Source organism: Oncorhynchus kisutch, linkage group LG11, assembly GCF_002021735.2.
Source record: "Oncorhynchus kisutch isolate 150728-3 linkage group LG11, Okis_V2, whole genome shotgun sequence".
NCBI lineage: Eukaryota > Metazoa > Chordata > Actinopteri > Salmoniformes > Salmonidae > Oncorhynchus > Oncorhynchus kisutch.
In genome coordinates, this window is record NC_034184.2 from 24,976,745 (window position 1) to 25,001,594 (window position 24,850).

At 42.9% G+C, this 24,850-nt stretch overlaps 1 protein-coding gene across 1 annotated transcript in view; it reads right to left on the reverse strand.

The window, feature by feature from the left end:
• The window catches only part of pyroxd2 (pyridine nucleotide-disulphide oxidoreductase domain 2), a 64,602-nt gene that overhangs the window by 18,468 nt on the left and 21,284 nt on the right, over positions 1 to 24,850 (reverse strand). Inside the window, exons 2-5 of the mRNA XM_020495425.2 lie at positions 2,917 to 2,936; positions 2,696 to 2,789; positions 2,410 to 2,483; positions 149 to 304 (exon numbers count right to left, since the gene is read on the reverse strand). Of these exons, the coding sequence (XP_020351014.1) occupies positions 149 to 304; positions 2,410 to 2,483; positions 2,696 to 2,789; positions 2,917 to 2,936 (344 nt within the window). The remainder of the gene's footprint in view (positions 1 to 148; positions 305 to 2,409; positions 2,484 to 2,695; positions 2,790 to 2,916; positions 2,937 to 24,850) is intronic.

Consider the following 24,850-nt stretch of genomic DNA (forward strand, 5'->3'; position numbering starts at 1 on the left):
ACAAGGAGAGGGGGAAACAATCACTACTCCCCTCCATTTCCTCCTTTTACTGTAGCCTACTGAGTACTAGCTAATAGAGCTCAGTGAGCTAACATCTACAATAAACAGCATCTGTACAGTAAGCTGTCTATCTTATATTGCTACCCACCTTGGCGTCTGTCTCAGAGAACTTGCCGATCTCCCTCTGGTTCATGGCCAGGTCTGAGCCCAGCAGTAGAGACCGAGGGGGGTGACCCCCTACCCCCCCTTCCAACATTGGGGTGAAGGCATATGGGTCCCGCATGTACAACTTCAGTCCATGTTTCTGAACACACACACACATACAGTGGGTATAATAAGTATTCACCCCCCTTGGATTTATTTAACATTTTGTTGACCTACAGATTGAAATACATAGATTTAATTGTAATTTTTTTTATGTTATTGATCAACACAAAATACTCCATAATGTCAAAGTGAAAAGAAAATTCTACAGATTTTTACAAATTATATAACTAAAATATAGTTGTTGCATAAGTATTTTTTTAGTCAAGCCTAAATTAGTTCAGGAGTAAAATCTGGTTTAACAAAATTGCATAATAAGTTACATAATACATAATAAGTCCCCCATACATACAGTTGAAGTCGGTAATTTACATACACCTTAGCCAAATACAACTAAACTCAGTTTTTCACAATTCCTGACATTTAATCAGAGTAAAATTTCCCTGTCTTAGGTCAGAAGTCCACCAGTCCCACCTGCAGCAAAGCACCCCCACAACATGATGCTGCCACCCCTGTGCTTCACGGTTGGGATGGTGTTCTTTGGCTTGCAAGCCTCCCCTTTTTCCTCTAAACATAATGATGGTCATTATGACCAAACAGTTCTATTTTTGTTTCATCACACCGCAGGACATTTTCCAAAAAAGTACGATCTTTGTCCCCATGTGCAGTTGCAAACCGTGGTCTGGCTTTTTTATGGCAGTTTTGGAGCAGAGGCTTCTTCCTTGCTGAGCGGCCGATATAGGACTCATTTTACTTTAGATACTTTTGTACCGGTTTCCTCCAGCTGGGATTGATTTGCACGTTTCCAACCAAAGTACGTTCATCTCTAGGAGACAGAACGCGCCTCCTTCCTGAGAGGTAAGACGGCTGCGTGGTCCCTGTCTGTAAACAATTGTTGGAAAAATTACAAAGTAGATGTCCTAACCGAATTGCCAAAACTATAGTTTGTTAACAAGAAATGTGTGGAATGGTTGAAAAATGAGTTTTAATGACTCCAACCTAAGTGTATGTACACTTCCGACTTCAACTGTACTAAATCTGTAAGGTCCCTCAGTCAAGTATTGAATTTCAAGCACCGATTCAACTACAAAGCCAGGGAGCTTTTCGAAAGCCTGATAAAGAAGGGCAGTGATTGGTAGATGGGTAACAATAAAAATAAGCAGACTTTGAATATCTCTTTAAGCAAGGTCAAGTTAATAAGTATGCTGTGGATGATGTATTAAACCACCCAGACACATCAAAGATACAGTTGGCCTTCTGGACAGGAAGGAAACTGCTCAGGGATGGTGGTGATTTAAAAACAGCTACAGAGTTCAATGGCTGTGGTGGGAGAAAACTGGGGATGGATCAACAACATTGTAGTGACTCCTCAAGAATCACCTAAATGACAGAGAAAAAAATTATAAAATACACAGAATAGCATGGTGGTGGCTGCATCATGGTACGGGTATGCTTGACATCGGTAAAGACTGGGGAGTTTTTTAGGATGAAGAGAAATGGGATGGAGCTAAGCACAGGCAAAATCCTTGAGAAAAATGTGCTTCGGTCTGCTTTACATCAGACCTTTCAGCAGGACAATAACCTAAAAAACAAGGCCAAATCTATACTGGAGTTGTTTACCAAGAAGACAGGGTATGTTCCCGAGTGGCCTAGTTACAGTTTTGACTTAAATCAGCTTGAACATCTATGACAAGACAAGCCATGATCCCAAACACATTGACAGAACTTTGAGAATGTTTTAAATAATAATGGGCAAATATTGCAGAATCCATGTGTGCAAAGCGCTTAGAGACTAACTTAATAAGACTCACAGATGTAATCCCTGCCAAACGTGTTTGTAACATGTACTACTGACTCAGGGGGGTGAATACTTATCTAATAAAGATATATTCCTGTTTTATTTTTCATTCATCTTCCACTTTGACATTACAGAGTATTTTGTGTAGATCGTTGACACAAAACGACAATTAAATTAATTTAATCCCACTTTGTAACACAATACAATGTCATGAAAGGGGAGTGAATACTTGTGATAGCCACTGTAACACACCTGATTGATTTAAATATTCAAAGACATTCTTTCAAAAGCTTGCAGACGTTACATAGAAGATCACTGATATATCAAGTATGATGGCTGGGTTTCACCTTGAGCTCCAGGTCTCTGAAGATGTGTGGTCTGAGCAGGCTGAGGAGATAGGAACACCGGGAGAAATGGAAACCTGCAGACAGACAGACATGAAAAGGAAACACATTAACTACATAGTAAACAACTTGAGCTTCTACAATAAGAACACACATTTTTTTATGTGAGAGCAGGTTTTCTACTCTTTTAGTGTCTGTGTTGACTCTACTGAACACCCTGCTGCACTACCATGACCTCCAGAGGGACCCTCTGTAGCAGGAGTCTGTCACCAGAGAGAGTGAACCTCACCTGGGATGATTTCCTCCGACACTGCCGCCCCTCCCAGAACATGTCTGCGTTCCAGAACTGCTGTCTTCAGCCCACCCTTCTGCAGATAGGCTGCCTGTGAATACACACACACACTCACAACTATTAACATAATGCATGTAGACACACACACGTAAATTAAGTTAGATATGTCACACATTCATGGAGATGGGATATATTTGGATAAGCAAATATCCACTTACCGCTACCAGTCCATTGTGTCCTACAATGAAAAATGATATGAGTGTCAAACATCCGTTTATAAAGATACTAGTTGCTATAGTAAATCCAGCAACAATATATTGACAAAATCTACATTTGCAGAAACTATTAATCTAATTTGGCTCCGGTCCATTGTTTCTCATTCACTAGCTGAGCGATTAGTGTTTATTTGGTCAGTTTCGGTTCAATTATTTAAAAAATAATCACGGTTTTTCAATTTTAGTTTTGATAATTTAAACATTAAATGCACTTTGCATTATGAGGGTTGAAGGCTGTAACAACACAGAATGAAACAATAAAAGTCCCATGATGGTAGTGATGCCCATTACTGCTTATCACTTATTCACCATCATTTAATAACATTACTTCAATAAGATATTTCAGTTGTTGTGCATATTACATTTGTTTTATTTAATTACTTTATTATTTAATTCCAAGTAATCTCACCTCTACAGAGCTGCTGCTTTTGCTGTCTGACAAAATGTTGTAGTTCTTCAAAATAAGGCATACTTTTATGACTACTGAATACCAACTATCAATCACATAGATACTGTATTTTCAGGTAGAGATACCTTTTGAAGCAACAGCTGCTCTCTATATCACCTCACGATCGCGCATTCTTCTCTCTTCCGTAGCAGGTTTAAAAGAAATATAGACCGGACAGTAGATTCACAATGGATCGTGGTAATTGTACTTAATGTTTAAATTCCTCCACCTTGCGCGACGGAAGTCCTGCCCTTTGATTTCAGCATTCTCCATCACTGGTGGTGAAGAATCGCAAGTACATCTCTTAAAAGAAGTGTTGGAAATCCAAAGGTGGTACACGTTAAAATAATCCAGCAATCTCAATTGCATGGGTCTCATTCAATTTATTTATTTAAATTGTTGGACATACCTTTCTAGGTTCTTCCAATTAAATGAGACACCATAACATGTACAATAGTAACCTAGATGAACCAACTTCCCAGGTGAATTTAAAGTTTAATTCCCAGATAGCCTATTCATGTTTGATTATTCATAAAATTTGATCAATCAGAAAAATATGCTTCTGCAAAGCACAATCAATCAGTCCCGCCTCCAGCGGGAATCCCATATGGCTTTGGCCTGAGGGGAAAGTGTACCACAGTGGTAAATGTACCTAACATTTGTACCCAATTGCTTGGGTATTATCGTCTCATTCAATTTATTTATTTACATTTTCGAAAATACCTTTCTAAATTGAACCAACTTCCCAGGTTAATTTAAAGTTTAATTCCCAGATAGCCTATCCAGCTATGATTTAATCATTATCATTGATTAATTCAATTTGCTTTTGCAAATTCATTCACGTCCAACTTCCACAGTACTGTCCAGTACTGATGGTTCATTAACGTCTATAAATACCTTTAAATCGTCTTTGCAGCTATTCCAAAACCAAACTTTGGAAAATTAGGGGAAAAAAATGTTCCTTTCAAAATGTTCTAATAATGTGCAAGCTATCAGAGGGGGTAGTCCCCACTTGCCCGATAATTAGTGAACTTCCACCCGCAAATGGATTGATCTCTGACCTCAGCAGCGATACCAACCCTAAATATGCCATTAGTGGAAATGCAGACAATGATGATGAACAAGCACAAGCTCTTCAACAAAATCGTCTTCTACAGGAACAAAATCAAATGCTACAGGAACAACTCGATTTAGCCAAAACTAAATACGATGTAGTCCACTGCAAACTAGATACATCTGTGGAGTTATCTACAAACAGGAGCGCTCAACTTGATAACATGCAGGCAGTTTTGTTGAACGTTACTCAAAGTAACACTGTTCTACTCCAAATGCTGCAGACCAAAGACAATCAGTTAATGAACACAATGACTAAGTTGGAGGACAAATCAGCAGAACTCATTGAAGTCGCTGACCAAATGAATGATGAGAGAACTCAGGTGATGAAGGTGGAAATATAGATTTTTAAGCAAGCGGAGGAAATCTTATCACTAAATCTCTCGCTCCCTACTCAAGACCTCTATCTATAAGTTTGAGACCGAAAGGAGCAAGTGTGACACTCACGTGTCCAAAATCAGTACTCTAAGAGCTCAAGTGGACTCTGCAATGCAGCAGAATACCACCCTTAGGTACCATCTGGAGGAAGTCCAGAATGGTCGCGATCTACAGTGTGACTACCAATCCAAGCAACCGGAGCCCTGTACACACAGGAGTAAAGACGATAGGTTTCAGACCTTGCCTCCCTCATGTGTCCCTCAGTCTTCTCCTCTTGGCCAACAACAACAAGGCGTGGCTTCTCCTCTTGGCCCCAATCTCTCCACAGGATGAAGCAAACCCTCTCCGCCCGCTTGGCGCGGAATACAAACAAACTCATCAAGAATTTCCCCTCCTTTGACCCCGTTCCAGGTCAGCCAAACGATACTGAGACGTTCCTAGCTGACATAGAGGACGCGTTGGATGGCTACCCGAACGCTACGTGTTCTGACAGGGTTTAGCTGTTGAAGCGAACGTCGAATAGACACTTGACAAGGTTCATTCGTCTACAACAGCAACACGTGCTAAATGACTATGCTAAACTTGCCACAGCTTTGAAATTAGAATTCAGTGGTTCTGCGACTCGCAAACACGATAGCCCACTGGCTAACACCGTCAAACAAGCTCAGAAAGAACACCCACAAGCTTACTATCATAGGCTTCGTTCAGTTTACTTTGGCCTACTCACTGAAACAGGCTTGGAAGACCTGTTACCTTTTAAACAAATGTTCCTGTCGAACATGTATCCTACCTTCATTACCTACTTGGGCCCTGCCGCCCACATTGGCTTGCCTATCTTACAACTCAGTGAGCTTGCAAGCACAGCTTTTGAGGCATCAAAAGTTCACAACGCTAAGAGCCCTGACCACTCGGTTTTGAAGTTTGACCAGGAGCACTCACCCCAGTTAGAGGGTGCATTATCAGGTATTGGAGCGTTGAGAGATGACGCACAACAACAGTTTCTACCACGAAACCATGATTCCAATAACCTCTGCGGTCAAAATAACTGTAAAGTACGTCGCCATCAACATGACTACCTTTTCGTTTGCGCCTCGGACACAAACACCACCCGCTGGTGGGGGGGTCCCGAGACACAAAGGGGGGGAATAGTAGCCCAGACCCATGATGAGCCTCATCGAGGCCGTGGGGGGGTCGAGCATACAGACAACACCGTATGAGGCCGCCAGAGCATAAATCAAATCCAGTTGTAAACTCCCCTATGAGAACAGTGAGGAGCAGACATTCCCCTAGACTGGGATTATCTTAGAACACATCTAAGATAGTACTGAGGTGTACCACACTGGTCGTAAAGGAAGTCCAGTGGACTTGTCCACCTCCAAACCAAATGGCAACAATAATCATTCCTTGCAACGTGTAGGTTCAACTACAATACAACTAGTAAAATGCTCCAATCATGTGCTCCGGTAGTATTATATTTTAGAATAAATCGCTAGGATAACTGGTCCCTTTGAGAACCAGTACCAATACCAGCGACAGTCAGTCTAGCTACAATCAGTAAGAAGGTTAGAGACCTAACCAATCAAATTACCCTTGAAAATAACGACATAGGAGTCACTCAGAGTGCAACACGTGGAAGGGAATCTCCAGTGCACTCTTCCAATGGTTAACACGCATGTCACTAATAAATAGTATCCTCCATTCAGGAGGAAAAATATTCTAATCATTAACCACGATCACACCACGTACGACTGGTCCAATACTTAAAGAGTACTTTCGTGAGGTTAGCTCCTCCGTGGATAACATAGCTATGACTTGTAGTAAAAACTACTACAGACTCTCTTGACACCAATTCTGACTAACCTCCAGGTATTGACCTGAAAATGACCTGACTACGTCAGACTCATTCTGAACCAGTTGTAATCTGCCAGGATACTTGGTTTTCTTCCCTTGACAGGCGCGCTTGTGTAAGCATAAACGCACATGCACAACGGAACATCCAATTAGGATTTATGCTAGGATCACTTAAGGGTCCAAGCAAAATACCTGCCTTAGTAAAGTTGAACATTTACTTCTAGGCCTTTGACTCTACAGCACTCACCAGTTTTCTTCCCAGAAGTCCATAGGTCATCCCGGTAGACTGCCCAAAACTAGTGCCCTACAGCCGTAAACTGATCAACTTAGGATAGTGCCTAAGCAACACACCAAGTAGGAAAACCCTAGATATGGCATTAGAGACAATGCCATGATAGTCATTTTACCAGAACAGTCCAATTAGAGGATTTTTTGTGAGAACTATATTTTGTATATCTTTTGTTTATGCTTTCATTCCTTTTCAGTTCAGTTCCTTTGACACTTAGGAAGTGATAGAGCCATAAACAAAGTTCCCATACAACCATCACTTAGTGCCACAACGCCGCTCATTGGGGAATGAATGTAATTATATACATTTCATGAGTGTGTGTGTGCGTTGTTAACATCTGCCTAAGTTACTGCCCAGATCTTCCAGTCTGGACAACGACCAGACGACGGGTCCGGAACGGCAACCCCAAATCCGGACATCCACGGCCCATCCTTGTGGCGGCATGCCCCGCTGTCAGGGAGCCTACCAAGGTAAACCACCAGAGAGGGGGGGGGGGGGGGGGGGTCAACGGCGATCACCAACCAGGACATCCCCTGGCCCTCCCTGGGGTACTTGGCAGAGGGCAAAGATGACATCATGTGTTCATGATTTTATGTTGATTTGCAACTTGCAGGACAAACAAGGGGGGGGGGGAGTCATGGCGTTGCCCTCTTTGGGTATAGCAAGCCCCATCCCCCTCTCCCTGCCTCCCCCTTGCCTCCTTCAACTAGGCTGATGTGGTCAGAGAGAGGTCGTAAATTCCTGAGAAGACCCTGCCACATGGCCACATAGTACGCTGCTCATAAAAATAAAGGGAACACTTAAACAACACAATGGAACTCCAAGTCAATCACCCTTCTGTGAAATCAAACTGTCCACTTAGGAAGCAACACTGATTGACAATAAATTTCACATGCTGTTGTGCAAATGGAATAGACAACAGGTGGAAATTATAGGCAATTAGCAAGACACCCACACTAAAGGAGTGGTTCTGCAGGTGGTGACCACAGACCACTTCTCAGTTCCTATGCTTCCTGGCTGATGTTTTGGTCACTTTTGAATGCTGGCGGTGCTTTCACTCTAGTGGTAGCATGAGAAAGAGTCTACAACCCATACAAGTGGCTCAGGTAGTGCAGCTCATCCAGGATGGCACAGGTTTGTTGTGTCTGTCAGCGTAGTGTCCAGAGCATGGAGGTGCAACCAGTACATCAGGAGACGTGGAGGAGGCCGTAGGAGGGCAACAACCCAGCAGCAGGACCACTACCTCCACCTTTGTGCAAAGAGGAGCAGGAGGAGCACTGCCAGAGCCCTGCAAAATGACCTCCAGCAGGCCACAAATGTGCATGTGTCTGCTCAAACGGTCAGAAACAGACTCCATGAGGGTGGTATGAGGGCCCGACGTCCACAGGTGGGGGTTGTGCTTACAGCCCAAACTGTGCAGGATGTTTGGCATTTGCCAGAGAACACCAAGTTGGTAAATTCGGCACTGGCGCCCTGTGCTCTTCACAGATGAAAGCAGGTTCACATTGAGCACATGTGACAGACGTGACAGAATCTGGAGACGCCGTGGAGAACGTTCTGCTGCCTGCAACATCCTCCAGCATGACCGGTTTGGCGGTGGGTCAGTCATGGTGTGGGGTGGCATTTCTTTGGGGGGCCGCACAGCCCTCCATGTGCTCGCCAGAGGTAGCCTGACTGCCATTAGGTACCGAGATGAGATCCTCAGACCCCTTGTGAGACCATATGCTGGTGCAGTTGGCCCTGGGTTCCTCCTAATGAAAGACAATGCTAGACCTCATGTGGCTGGAGTGTGTCAGCAGGTCCTGCAAGAGGATGGCATTGATGCTATGGACTGGCCCGCCTGTTCCCCAGACCTGAATCCAATTGAGCACATCTGGGACATCATGTCTCGCTCCATCTCGCTCCATGCACCACAGACTGTCCAGGAGTTGGCGGATGCTTTAGTCCAGGTCTGGGAGGAGATCCCTCAGGAGACCACCCGCCACCTCATCAGGAGCATGCCCAGGCATTGTAGGGAGGTCATACAGGCACGTGGAGGCCACACACACTACTGAGCCTCATTTTGACTTGTTTTAAAGATATTACATCAAAGTTGGATCAGCCTGCAATTCCCAAATAAAACCCAACTTTGGGAAATTATCACCAGACCATGTTTTTCTCCATTAGGAGAGGACGAAGGTTGTAGACCATTGCTGAATCTTTTAACCATACCACGTGGTTAAACTGTTAGACTATCGATACCGACAGAATAAGAACAAGTCTTTGATATTAATTACTAGTCTGCAGCTAGGAATTCGGTATCATTGAATGCGAGCCGAAACATCCATTCTATAACCACTGAATGAATGTCACTCTGAACTATCCCCTCTAACCAAGACAGAGAGAGAGAGAGACGGACAAAATTCTCCAACAGAAACAAACTTTTCAACAAAGATCCCGACGACACACTGAGCGTAAATATATATATTGATTGCAATTGTTCCCTAATGAGTGAGCGTTCATGTGCAAAGGTTTAGCATTTCAATTGTTATAATTATCAACTCTGTAGTGACTTCTTAGTCGACCCCGACTTCCCCTTATGTCTAACAAGCCGCCATGCAGGTTTAGCCCACTAGGACACATTCTCCTATCATTTCTTGTAACCATATTTACTGTTTGTTTATGCATTTCTGTGAATTACTTAGTTAGTAATAAATACATGATTTAAGACAATTGATGTATGGATGACTCATAGTGAAGACTGGGTTCGTGCAAATAACCAACAATTTACGACGTTTGGAATGAGATTAACGTGAGGTAAAGTAAATAATTCATTAATTCGAAGACTAATTGATCAGATAAAATATCTGAAAAGTTATTTTAGGAAATGATAACTTTGTAATCTGAATATTTTTCCTTGGTGCCCCGACTTCCTAGTTAATTACAGTTACATGATTAGTCAGTTGATCGCGTCATACTAATTACAGAGAATCTTTGATAAAAACTATAAGTCTTCAATTTAATGATAGTAAAGACACGACACTAGTTAATGTATGTAGATTGATAACTGCTGAACACTGTAGATTTCTATATGTGTATCTCATGAATGTATCAATCTGACATCAATTTATGTTGTAAGACAAAACCAAATCATATATGGATGTGGCTGTAAATACTACATCATAATTCTCTATCAGCCAGTGTGTTTCAATAGGCCAAAGTGGAAAGACTGGTTGCTGATTGGTTGGTTAAAACCGCATTCCAGCCAGTGTCTATTCCACAAGTAGGCTCTGCCGATGCCCCAACAACCGGATGTTACAATTTTCAGGGGAAGTGGAAAGAGAGCCTGTGACTTCCGCTTTTGGACGTTAACAAGGCGACACGCCATATATACTGGATTGGTTGAACAGTGCAGAAGAGAACCTCTGTCTCCACCTCCAGTATTTATGCTGCAGTAGTTTATGTGTCGGGAGGCTAGGGTTAGTCTGTTATATCTGGAGTATTTCTCCTGTCTTATCCGGTGTCCTGTGTGAATTTAAGTATGCTCTCTCTAATTCTCTCTTTCGCTCTTTCTTTCTCTCAGAGGACCTGAGCCCTAGGACCATGCCTCAGGACTGCCTGGCATGATGACTCCTTGCTGTTCCCAGTCCACCTGGCAGTGCTGACCTGTTGCACACTCGACAAGCACTGTGATTAATATTATTTGACCATGCTGGTCATTTGTGAACATTTGAACATCTTGGCCATGTTCTGTTATAATCTCCACCCGGCACAGGCAGAAGAGGACTGGCCACCCCACATAGCCTGGTTCCTCTCTAGGTTTCTTCCTAGGTTTTCACCTTTCTAGGGAGTTTTTCCTAGCCACCGTGCTTCTACACCTGCATTGCTTGCTGTTTGGGGTTTTAGGCTGGGTTTATGTACAGCACTTTGAGATATCAGCTGATGTAAGAGGGGCTATATAAATACATCTGATTTGAACAGTTTTTTTTCTCGTCAAGGACAGTTATGTAGGGGGATCTAGTTTCAGGCGTTTATTTTAAACCTGCTACGTTAGGTTATTCAACAAGTTACCACCACCTGGGCTATGACGTTGAAATGCATATTCACTGTTCCATCTCACTGCGTAATCCAGGGTCTCATCAGCAAAGCAAGGCAATTTATAAACTTGATCTCCACTCTAAAAAGCATATAGACATTATCTCCCATTTCTTTTAGACTGGCGTTTGGTTTTCAACAGAGGAGATTTATAGAAACATTTCTGTCTCTGACATCTGCAACATTGTTTCAATATTGAAATCCGATCTCTAGCTGTCTCATAGTAATGAACTTGTCGGGAGTTTGGACGAGAGACAGGCAGGCAACTTTTCTCAGCCAGTCAAAATCATGAATCAGCATCATTTTTATGGATGTGTACAAAGAAATGTCAATAGAAAAACAGGTCAAATTAAATTAAATTCAGCTAGTTTGCTGTCTTTCCATCTTCAGTTTTAAGTGATTGTGCAAAATTGCGCATCATTAGCTCATTGTTATGACTGTATCATTGTGGAAAAAAACAACAACACAAATGCAGCTACTTTGGTGGTATTTTGGCTGCACTGTTTGCATGACTCTGTTAAAGTTGGCTAGCTAGAAAGCAAGGGATAAGAACATTGTCAGCATGGTAACGGAACATTTAGAATGAACCAATGGGTATTTGACTGCCTTCATGACCGCCTGTGTGGTGGTAAAACAGTCACCGCAACAGCCCTAATTGTGGAAGGATGGAATAGTATGAATAAATGTTTGGAGAAGCCGGTGTTTGGAGAAGCCAGTGTATCAATGACATTCAGATAATGAGTGGACTTCGTCTCGGCCCTAACACCACCATGCCAATATATCCTCCAAACACGGGTTTCTCGGGTATTATTGCCTGTCTCTTATCACACAGAGACAGGCGATACTGTATCAGTTGACAAGTCAAGTAGAAAAGGGGATGTTGTACAATGTTGCATCGGGCAGAAATGGCATACAACACTGTGCTCTGTTTTTACTGTAGCCAACTGCTAGAGAGAATAGAGTAGATGTCACGGGTCAAAATTTTGATTGATGACCCTATGTGAACTCTATGTGAACCCTATGTAGTGATGACGTGTGCATGTCTTCTGGTCAGGCAAGCCTGGTTAGGTGGGGGCTATGGGGTGAGTAAGGGTCCATTTGACAGGCCGTTAATGATTGATGACCCAAGCCTGATAGACAAGCCTGGTTAGGTGGGGGCTATGGGGTGAGTAAGGGTCCCTTTGACAGGCCGTTAATGATTGATGACCCAAGCCTGATTTATGACCCTATGTAATGATTTATGACCCTATGTCATGTAGAAGGGTGCATGCCCTGGGTTGAGTAAGTGACCATGTGTCAGGTCAACCTGTTACTGTTTCTCACGGTTTGGGTTGGTTAAGGCCCCTTATAAAGCCGCTGAACAATACCTGTTTAAGAGTGCACAAGATCTTAAGAATAACCATGGAATTTGGGATCGGTACCAAAGCAGTGATGACTGTAACAACTGAAACAGGCCTTCGGGTTGCCCATAGAGCAAGGGCAAAGTATCAACCAGCAATATATGATGCGCCAAAAAAACGTTTTTTAAATGTGTATAGAACCCAAATACCGCCAACAAATGCTCTGACAGATCAAGTGTTGATGTCTAATGGCCAGCAGTGGGGGTATCGGTTTGATTACCTGGCCTGTAGAGTGACCCTCTATACGGTAGATGAAGGAGAAGAATATACAGACCAGACTGTAGGCTTGGAATATGGTGTTGAAGACTGGTCGGTTTTTCGCAAGGTTGTGTGTCCTGAACTGAGCCTTATCACCAAGGGGTATAGTGTGTTCACGGGCCACGAGACCCGTTGGGAAGGTACCCCGGACTCCTCAGGACAAATATTTCACAGGGTGAAAATACAAAGAAAGAATGGCCGACCGTGCGGCAGCGTGGAGTTCTATATCGGCACCGAGGCAATCCGAAACCACAAACTTAGGGGTGGTGGCCTGACTGGGGATACCCGACTGCGTCTGCTTATTCCTTTTAACAGTTGGGATGTACTGGAATTGAAAATGTTGCAACCGTTGGATGCTCTCTTTGTACAGAGCCAACAGCGTCAGAGCCTTGTTCATTTAAAGAAGTGCATAATATATACGAATCGTAAAGATTACGATGCAAAAGAGCCTCAAGAAGATACAGCGTCAGAAGAAAACTAAGTAAGCGGATGCTTTAACCCCGCCCCCCCAGATACCCAAGGGCCTTGTTCTACAATAAAAAGAAAAAAAGCAGACAGTTCTTCATTTCAGCATACACCATGGATCTCCAGACCATCTACGAGGAAGCCACTACGTCATGGGGGCCCGACACTAAAGACTCTATGCCACGAAGCCCTACACTCTACGCACCCCTGGCAAGACCCGTGACACCCCCGACATTTACCCAGCCTGAGGATGTGTTTGATGGGGTGGCCAGTACTGTTTTTGTGGATACAATCAAGGCCTCTGTAGCTACACTTTTAAACGTGGTGATTGGCGAATATATACGAGAAAAATGCATCGGCTGTGAGATCAATCATCCCAGCCAGCGTCGTCATCCTTGCCTCTACGACCCTCCTAGATACTACTTTTTCAATCATTTTGAGGAGCTGGTGAAAAGACTGTGGTCCTGCCGTTTTATACCAGCGCTGGTCATCGCCCTGGAGTCTATGGGTATTGCGCCGTCTATCCCTAGAGTTTACGGGGTAACCGAAGCCTTCCTACATGAACTGAAGGAGGCCCTCTTCATCCATGAGAAACTCAAAGAAATCCGACACACCCTGGTGGACGACAACAAATACAGGGAAGCTGTGATGGCTGATGTGATGCTTTTCTGGCTCAATAAATCCCAAGAGACCGAGTGACATTTTGTTTATTTAGAGCTATGGGTAACTATGTGTCTACGATGTTTGAGCGAATAAATACATTTTTTCTTTTGAGAGACCTTACAAATGTTATGCATCAGATTATTGAAAATAAAGTGAACAATGTAAAGTTCTACACAACCCACAATACAGGGGTTATTGTAGAGCGTGTGTTAAAAATGGAGCAAATCATGAAACATGTCCGACATACGGGCGAGAGTTTACAATGGTCACATATGGTATCAAGGCTTGTTGAGGATTCTGAAGAACTAGAAATAACTTTGGCTAAGATTTTACATTATTTGTTTGAACCACCCTTTAATGTGAATGTGTATCATATTTGTTGTTTATATACTTATATATCAGACGTGTGTGTTTTAAAAATTCAGCGAAACAAACCTGTAAATCTAAACAATATATACAGGGTGTTGCATGCTGTGATTGTTGAGAAAACGGGGACTTGTATCTTGCAACAAATCCTGAATTGTCTGTATACGTAATAATTGTTGCATTCTTAAAATAAAAATTCACAAACTGAAATGTTGTCGTTATATGAAAGTGGCTCATTACAGTTATTGTACCTCAGAGAGGCAAGAAGGATGGCTGAGCAGCTGTTGAAAAACATATATTATAATCCCTCTAACCCCGGGTCTTATGGGGGTAAAGAGCGTTTACAGAGAGCTATAGTCGAAGAAACAGGTAGTCTGTTAAGCGATGCTAAAGTGAATGAATGGTTATCAGAGCAAGATGCCTACACTCTACATAAACCTGTAAGAAAACATTTTCCAAGAAATAGAGTTTTTTCTACGCATCCATTATCCCAATTTCAGGCGGATCTATGTGACATGCAGTCCCTTGCCGATAAAAATGATGGAAATCGCTACATGCTAACGGTTATAGATATTTTCTCTAAATTAGCCTATGTAAGGGTGTTAAAAAATAAGAGCGGGGCAGAGGTGACCAGGGCCTTTGAATCGATCTTGAAGGCAGGAGGCGCCCCCAAGAAAGTGCAGACGGATGGCGGAAAAGAATTTTTTAATAAAACATTTCAGAAGCTAATGAATAAGTATAATATAGTACATTTTGCTACAGGCTCTGATTTGAAAGCTTCGGTTGTGGAACGCTTTAATAGGACTTTGAAAGAGCGGATGTGGCGCTATTTTACAGCTCACAACACCAACCGATATACAGACATAGTTCAGGATTTAGTAAACGGTTACAACCACAGCTACCATAAGACTATACGTATGAAGCCCTCGGAGGTCTCTTCGGAAAACTCTTTTCAAGTCTTTAAAAATATGTATGGTTTGTTCCCACTTCGCCGTAAGAAAAAAATGACTTTTAAATTCCTAGTGGGTGACTTGGTGCGTATATCAAAGTTGAGGGGTGTTTTCGACAAAAAATACGAACAAGGCTTTAGCTCGGAGTTGTTTACCGTTACCGAATGTCTGCCACGCATTCCGCCGGTCTACAAATTAAAAGATTATGACGGGGATCTTATAGAGGGATCTTTTTATGAGAAGGAATTACAGAAGGTCCAGTTGGGTAAAGACAAAGTCTTTCACGTGGAGGAGATTCTAGATCAGAAGAGAGAAAAGGGTAAAAAATGGTTGCTGGTCCGCTGGAAAAACTGGCCTCAAAAGTTCAACAGTTGGGTATTGGAGCAGGATGTGGTGGAGGCAACGGGGGTTAATTTAAACCCCTAGTCATGATAACTAGCGCATCATTCGCGTGTACACAGTTGGGCATCATGGAACACAGCGGCTTCTACCTGACTCTCCCCAGTAATGCGTCGGCACAGATATATCGTAATAATCAGAGTTCGAAGTATACAACCAATTTTCCAAAGCCTATAGAGTTATCAGAGGCTTGGGAAGTAGGTCTCAGCGAGATTACATACCCCCATAGTTGGTATAATATCAAAGCTAAGGACCGTGATTTTTATTGCAAAAGGTTCTCGGAACCTGCGAAACTTATTAAGCTTAAAAAAGGTTTCTATAGAACCGTCGACAGGATCGTCTCAGAGTTGAATGAACACCTAACCCTGAACAAGATGGAAATATTCCTATTCTACAATCCAATCCATAAAAGGATACAAATCTCAGGGCCTGCTAACGGAGGTATAAAGACCAGCGGTAATTTATCCTACATGTTGGGGATGGGTCCCAATAAATGGACGTATGTGAACGATAAATTATTCCCATTCCCTGCGGATATACATGCAGGCTTTTACAACATATTTGTCTATACCGACATCATAACCTATCAAAGGGTCGGAGACAGCTGTGTGCCCCTCCTGCGAACAGTTCATATAGACGGCAAGGATGGGGACATCGTCACTGTCAATTATGACAAGCCGCACTACGTACATGTCAGCAAGAACTATATTGAAAACATTCTGGTTGAGCTTAAAACGGATCAGAACGAAAACATTGAATTTACTTATGGTAAAACGATTGTAAAACTCCACTTTAGACCCACCAAAACCTCTCTACATATATAATAGCTGTATTATATTTATAAACATAATACAAATAAAAGGGTTATGGAGCACCATCAGCTCGACCCTAACCGTTATGTTTCATACTATGTGGATCAAGTGGGTAATGGACTACCAGGATATCATGGAGCGCCGACAATGTATGGTTCGGGGATAGGAGGTATATTCCGTAACCTCTTCAGGATGGTTTTACCGTTTATGAAGAGAGGCTTCAGCATAGCCAAACCACATTTAAAATCAGCGGCTAAAAATATAGTAAGTGAGGTTGTAGCCAATGCTATGACCCGAAGGGCGTCACCAGAGGTGGAGCATCAAGAAGGCTCGGGGCTTATGATATTGTCTCGAAGGCCAAAAAAGAGACCTCCTGGTTTAAGGCGTAGACCTGCACCTAAAAAGCGGCGGTTAACTGTTAAAAGAACCTCAGTAAGTCAAAGACGGGGTAAAGTGAGGAGGTCTGTACCAAAACAGGCTAAAAGAATACTAGGAAGTATTTTCTAAAAGAATAAGTGACATGGCTCTTTTACATCGAATGTCCTCTGAAGCTATAAAGACAGAACTTGATCTTTTCACGGCACCGTTAACGCAGCATTCAATAGATAGATCCAGTTATGTGGAGATAGCCCCTCTCTCTGCTATTACCGATAACGGGCCTATCGAATTTTTCATACCAGGCCATGGTGACAACTATCTGGACCTCAACAACACCTTGGTGCATTTACGTCTAAAAGTGACCAAAAGAGATGGGTCTAATATTGCAGACGATGCCAAAGTGAGTCTCATTAATTACCCCTTGGCCACCATTTTCTCCCAAGTTGATGTGACTTTGGGTGAACGCCTAATCAGTCAAAGCAGCGCTACATACCCTTATAGAGCCATCATGGAGTGTTTACTAAACTACTCCGAAGACACTCTCAAAACCCAATTTAGCGCCGGGCTGTTTAGCAAGGATACTGCAGGAGCCTCTATGGAATCGACAGACCCTTCCACCGGTGCAAACAAAGGACTAGCGGCACGAGCTCGCTACTGCGCCGAATCTCGAGAGTTTCATTTGCTAGGCCCTATACACTCTGACATTTTCTTTCAAGAACGGTTACTCTTAAATTCGGTTGATTTAAGATTAAAATTAACCAGGGCCAAGGATGATTTTTGCCTGATGTCTCCCCAAGACGGGGATTTTAGTTTGAAAGTGTTGGGGGCAACCCTTTTTATTAAAAAAGTATCTGTATCTCCGGCCGTGCGCCTGGGTCACTCACATGCTTTGATGAAAGGAAATGCCCTTTACCCTCTCCAAAGAATTACCATGAAAACCTTTAGCATACCTGTGGGCAGTAGAATCTGCAGTCAAGAAAACCTATTTCTAGGCCCTTTACCTAGATATGTGGTTATAGGTCTGGTTGATCACGCCTCTAATACGGGCAGTTTAGATAAAAACCCCTTTAATTTTCAGCACTTCAATGCAGAGTATGTAGCGCTCTGTCAGGACGGACGTCAGGTTCCGGCGAAGGCTTTCCAACCACAATTTAATAACAACATATCTGTGCGAGAATTTTACAATCTATTCCTGGCTACAGGGCGACATCTAAAAGATCTCTCTTTACCTATTGACAGAAATGATTTTGCAGAGGGTTACACATTGTATGCTTTCAATTTATCACCTGATGATGACACCTCAGGAAATCTGTCTGTGGTGTCCCAAGGTAACCTCAGGCTGGAAATGCGTTTCCGTACACCTTTAGCCTGTACAGTTAGCATGATTGTTTACGCATGCTCTGATTCAATCTTGGAAGTGAATGCCCGAAGACAGGTCTTAGTGGATTATTATTAAGGACCTTTGAACAAAGACATGAATACCCAAGAGTTGGACGGGCTCATGAGCCGCTTGATTGGAAAACAATTTTGTGGAGTGTTGGCTTGTGATGAATTACCTATGGAGATATGGTCTGAGAGGCCTGCAATGTTTATTGTCAATACCCATCCTAAACACATGCCTGGTGAACATTGGCTAGCTATGACATTAGAACAGGAAGGTGGACGAAAAATCTCAACTTTTTTTGATTCCTATGGCTTTCCCCCCGGTTTTTCACATTTCCCTAAATCTATTAAAGATTTTTTGACCCTAAACGGTACAAAGATCTACTACAACATCAAACAAGTGCAAGATAACCTTTCCACTACATGCGGTCACCACTGTGTATTTTACCTGTGCCAAAGAGCCCGGGGAGTTTCTTTTGAAGATGTTATGTCTCTTTATAAGGATGATTTAAGAAGTAATGATAACCTTGTATCTTGTTTTGTTAGAAAATATCAAAAGTGTTCAAATGTGTGTCCTTTAAGAACGCGTAATCAAGGCGTATGCTCACGTCATATGTTTCAAGAATGCCACAAATGTTAACTTGCTTATTTTTCAAATAAAAAATTTATTGAATTTAATCATAGTCATTCAAAAGTCATTTTCAAAAGTCTAACCACGCCGAGAGATCGGGTTTAGGAAAAGGTCCTGAGACGTTCATGGGAGTAAATGAGTTAGCATCATCGCTTTCATATGGGGCCGGTGTCGTTGGGGCATCTTTAGGGGTGCTGTATCTCGTTGAAGGCTTTTGTTTTAAAGCTTGAATCTGTTGACGAAGCTTATGGTTGGGTACACCGGAGAGGGGGATGTTGAGGATTGCCAGGGCCTTAAGAAACTGACGCCAGCCGGGAGGCCTTCGGTCATCAGCAACCTTGTGGGCAGCCGTGGTACTTTTAAGCAAGTCCTGCATATGGGACCCCCTAACCACAGAGCCCTGAAGGATAAACTCTCCAGAGTCGTTCCAAGCAGCTATCCCCTTTGAGTCTTTTATCTTGTTCATAATGTATTTAACATTCTTCCTGTTACGTAAAGGCACATGTGTCAGTAGGTCATGCATAACTTTATCTTCAAATGGCATTTGAGCTTCACCCGACATATTATCGCCACTAGGTAAGATCGACGGTACAGGCCTTACAGGGGCATGGCTATCGTTAGGTTCGACATCTGTTAAAGGGTCCGGTAGGGAAAGGGTTAAATGGTTAGTCTCTCTCTCCCCTTGCTTTACCCGAGTCAAATACCTTTGCATTAGGTTTGTGTATTTTTGAATCTTATCATAGGGGTTCAATCCTTTTCGGTTCAAAACATCCTTCATGGCCGTATCCAAATCATTTTCCGCTGTTTGTCTGATATCTTCAGGACCCTGCATTTGTTTTTTAAGTCTATCCAACTCTTGTTGAGGCACCAAGTACATTTTAGTGGCCATCACACCCACGTGTTCAACCACCACGTCTGGCCGCAATAAGGCTGGTGATGAAGGGCACGGCTATACTGAGTAAAGGTAGAAGAAAACCCCCAGACTGTTGTATACTATGTCTTTTCTTTTGAAGACTGGCCCTTTTATTGGCAAAGAGTTTGATCGCTGTCTTTTGTCTCCTTAATTTTTTCAATTGGTTCAGGGTGAGTGGAATGCGTCCTTTGAGAAGATTCAAAGCAATCTCACATAGGGCTAATATGAGATCTGAAGAACAGCGACCCAAGATGGCCTTCCGTTCTTTAGCTGTAGAACCTACTAGCCTTCTCAAGAGGGGGAGGTTTCTTTTTAAACGCAGAGACATAGCGTTTACTTTTTAGGAAGGTATGCAGCAGGCCTCTCCCCCGGAAACAGCCCTGTACGTAGCCTAAGGTGTTCTGGAGTATTTGCTTTTAAATCCACGATTAAATAAGAAAATGGCTCTTTGGTAGCGTCCTCATAGCTCTCCATAAAGTATGATTTCCGTCCAGGGTACATCTGCTGAGCTAGAGTGCTAATTTGCAGTTTGTCTCTAGGATTTTTAAACAATACCATGTAGTTGGCATTCAAGCTAATGGTCCGACTATTTTTACCTTGGTGAAACACATTCTGGACCAAGTAAAGCACGGACAGGTTTCTATGATGAGTATATTGGGTAAAAGCTCGTGCAATTTCAGGGTGTTCGCTACCAGCAAATAGCATATCGTCCAAAACCAGCAGATTATTTACATGTGGGGGGAGAAGTTCATCATCAGACAGAGAATCGGGTATTCCTTCAACAAACTTGATTTTTATTGTCTTCAATAATTCATCATACAGAGGTTGGTAACATGAATAACACCATACAATATTGTCAGGCTTTTGAGATAACACATGTTCAGAATTCTCTAAAATACTTTTTACAAAAAAAGTTTTGCCACTGTTTGAAGGGCCGGCAATTAATGCTGAAAAAGGCAATTGTAGCCGGGGGTCAAAACCCTCGACAGCAGTCATAATATCTTAAGCTTTAAGACACACTGGGGCTTGTAGCATAAGTCAGTAGCCAAAGGGCAATGTGGTACCGTCAGGCAATAGCTGTCTCTTGTCATAGACTACCCTGAATCTTTTAGTGAGTGGTGCGTTTCTTAGATGGAACCCCTTTTTATCCCTCACTATTTTGTTGTAGGAGCTCAAAATCTCCAAGTCACTATTCTTGTCCTTTACGAACCCCTCGACCAAGCGCGTGATTGATTCCAAGTTTACACGCGGTGCATTTTCATAGTTTTGAGTCACGCCTTTGGCTTTCAACACCACGTGATTGGCTTTAGTCCTAAAAGCATAGCTTTTTGGACCACATGAGGACCATTCTGTAATATGGTCACCCTCTTCGAGTTCACTCGTTAAACCCCCAAGATAGTTGCTAAGTGGGGGGGTCCAATCCCCCGGTTTGCTTACATAGACCACAGAGTCTGTGTCGTGGTAAAGAACCCGCCTCTGAAGCTGTTCCATGAGGGTGTACAGTTCAAGGCGGCCATAGGCTGTGGTAAATGCTGCAAGAAACACATTTACATTACCCGGGGGTAGAACCCACTTTTGGTGGCGCCTCCATTGCACCAAGGCAATGTCTTGACTCAAGAAGGAAAAATGTGAAATTTCGTATTGGTCCGAAAAAACAAATTCCAAAAATTCTTCGGGGTCTTTAATGATCGAAGTTGTTAGCATATTGCATCTCTGCGCTAATTTCCCCCAAAGGGAGTTCAAGTACAATTTCGACACATTTCTTTTGGTTTTGTTGACCTCTATTCTGTCAGGGTCAAGAAGTATGCCTTCTCTGTCATGGTAGTCTTGAATGTACTGGTCTTTACTTTCTTGATCTGTGACCGATGCAGGATAGCCTGAAGCCATCTGCTTGCATCTCAAGAAGGTTTTGATGTACTCTTTAAAAAGTGTGTCTGATTTCCTGGAAAAGTTCCACACTTCAAAGATTTTGGCCACACGATACCCCTTCTCTAAAGCCTTAGAGAATTCTACAGTGACCCATACACCGGTCAGGGCTCTTTCTTGATCTGTGTGATCACAGGGGTTTTCCTGGTTGTGGTTTTCACAGCATGTGCGACAAAGGGGAAAGAAAAGTTTTCCTTTAGGACCCTTGTAAGGCAACACAGGTATAAACAGCCCCCTAGGAGGGTAGACAGTCGCTTTGATTAAACCAAAATAATTTTGGGGTTCGTCAAAGTCGCTGTGAATAATTTCAGGATGCCCTATAGGATAGAATGAGGAACTCATTACATGAGGATATAGGGATGTAAAATCTACATAGCCTATTGTCTCGTCGGGTTGAGCTACATAACGCAATGTCAAAGCATTGGTCCGGCCTCCAAACAAGGCCTGTCGCGGTTCCAGGGGCTCTGGAGGGTCATAATGGGTAAGGAAGGCCTTAACACTAGGATCTGCCTTTTTGAGGGCTGTCCATTCGTGCTCCCACAAAACCACAACTTTTAACCCGTAAGTAGCCTTTAAAGAATTCAGTTTGTCTTGAAACTCTTGGTACATTTCCCCAAAAGTCTTTTGGGTTAGGACACACAAGGTGTGGGGGACAAAGCATAATTTACAACCGTGGAAGAAACAACCGTTGTACTCATACACTGTCTCAACCCCGTCAATCTGTGTGTATCCATCTACATGGTAAGGCCCAAAAGCCTTCTCCCCCCGATTCAAAGCATGTTGGATAAAAATATCTTTATCCTGGGCCAAGTACTCCAACCATTGAATGGAACCACTAGAGTAGGCCTTGAATTGGCGTCGGTAGTTGTCTGGCGATGGGATAGCTATAGATTCAGGAGTTAGATAGTGTGTACGATAGGTTTTCATGCACGCTGATGCAATAGTTGTACAGCTCCAGGGGTCAATGCCCGCATCTTTGATTACCTCTTCTCTGAATCTGAGGCATCCTTCACGAAGTATAACAACGTCATTGTCACAGTATGATTCCATCTCTTTATGGAAATCAAAAGTGCCATGTCTTACGGTCTCGTACCATGTCATGAATCTCTCACGCTCTTTGGGAGACATTTGATCACACCCGTACATTTCGGGGGCTGGATAAGATCCTATATAATGTAGATTCTCCTCAGATGTGAAGAAATGAGGGAAATAGCCTTTGACAGAGTTTTCAAAACCCAAGGCCTCTGGCATTTGAGCCAATCTCATGGGTAAGAAGCTTAAGCTGTCAATGTATCTCTGTTTGAAGGCGGGGTCAACAAAGCATAATATTTTACTCCCTTGAGCTATGACACTGGGTGCCACGCCTTGCTGTATCAAAGGGTTCAGAAGCAGATAGGAGTCATAGGCCCTAGCATTGTGAGCTATAAACGTGAAGTTTCTGTACTGGGCTTTTCTAAATGTTTTAGAAAGAGTCTGGCACAATCGGGTCCCTCGGCCGACCATTTTTCACCCTTGAAAGTCATGGTTGACACAAAAATAGGCAAATGAACCCCTGATTGCTGAGTTGTCTCAAAATCATAAAACACATATTTCTCTGTATGTTCATCTTCAGCCAAGGGCTGAATGTAACACTCATGTGTTACTTCTTGAACCGCTTCCGCGTCTCTGCTTTTCAAAGGACCTTTACAGATTGGGCAGTGTATAATTCCACAAACATGAGGTTTAGGGCTATCTATTTTAAGGTTGTAATTGCAATGACATTTTGGACATTTCTTGTTAATGTCACAACTGCTTACAGATTTACATGCCTTGGGATGCCATGTTTCAGTTTTGTGTTTTTCGTAACAGTAGGCCGAACGACATGTGCGGTGACAATCCGCACAGGGGGTCAAGTTTAGCGGCTGCATAGGGCAATGTTTATCCAGACATACTGAACAGTTGTAACGGCACGAGTGCCCCCCCATGCGTGTGTAGCCGGTATGACAGGCTGGACAGACATATGGCGCGCCTAAAAAGGCTGTGATGTTAGTTACGGCGTAGTAATGCTCATTTTGCACATAAAAGTACATAGTCTTAGGATGTGGTTCGGGTATATTTTGGAACTTGAGGAGAGCGTCATTAGCCCTACTGTGGTACAAAACCACAATCTTGATGTTCAGAAAGTTTTCAAATTTGACTATGTCTGAGAAAGCCACAGCATCCTGTATACCGAGACCCACCGCAGTTTGTAGCTCGAGAGCTTTATGTAACGCGGCTTGATCCGTACATCCGGGGCTGAGTAAGTGGGCCAAACCTATGGCAAAACATAGCTTATTACCTGGATTGTGAACGTTTATGAGATAGGCCCTTTTATTGCTTATGATTTCGGACTGCATTAAACTCTCGAGCTTTCGTCTCTGACCCCCGCCCCCTTGTGGTTGGCGTACTAATTGTACTACAAGTTCGAGGGTCCTATCTGCTAGCACGTTTAAATTTGACTGTACAAGGCGTTCTAGCAGTTTAACAAATTGTTCAAGCTCTGCTTCACCATTCTGTAAAATAAGCGATACCTTGCTCTGTAGACTGTCTCCACAAATTTCCAACTGTAAGAGATCCCTAGGTTCGCTATAATCTCTGATCCTAGCTAACAGTTCATTCAAAGTGTCCATAAGCATTACGTAAAACACAGCATATTCCCGAATCTGACCCCCCATGCGAAATTGAAAAACTGGCGAACCTCAATATTGTTGAATTTATTTCGACGCAAAACATGTACACTTCGATCAAGACCTCCCCCCTCCAGATTTACTAGGCAATTGTCCAACTGTTCAAAAACATCGTATTGGGTTTCAGACTCTTCGGACATTGGTGTTAAAGGCTGATTTATAGGTGTCTGGGGTGCCGAATTAAACCTAGCGCTCTCGTTCTGTACACTGATCTCAAGACCGCCCCCCCTCCAGATTTGCTAGACATTTGTCCAACTGTTCAAAAACATCATATTGACTTTCAGACTCTTCGGACAATGTTGTTAAAGGCTGTCTTAGAGGTGTCTGTGGGGCCGAATTAAACCTAGGGCTCGCGTTAAGCTGGGTAATTAGAGATATGATGGTTTCGGGAATCTGTGTTAACATGTTTTCCTCGGAAGGCCCTGACTCATTCATACGTGTAATAATGTCTATGAGTTCGGAGGGAATCTGGATA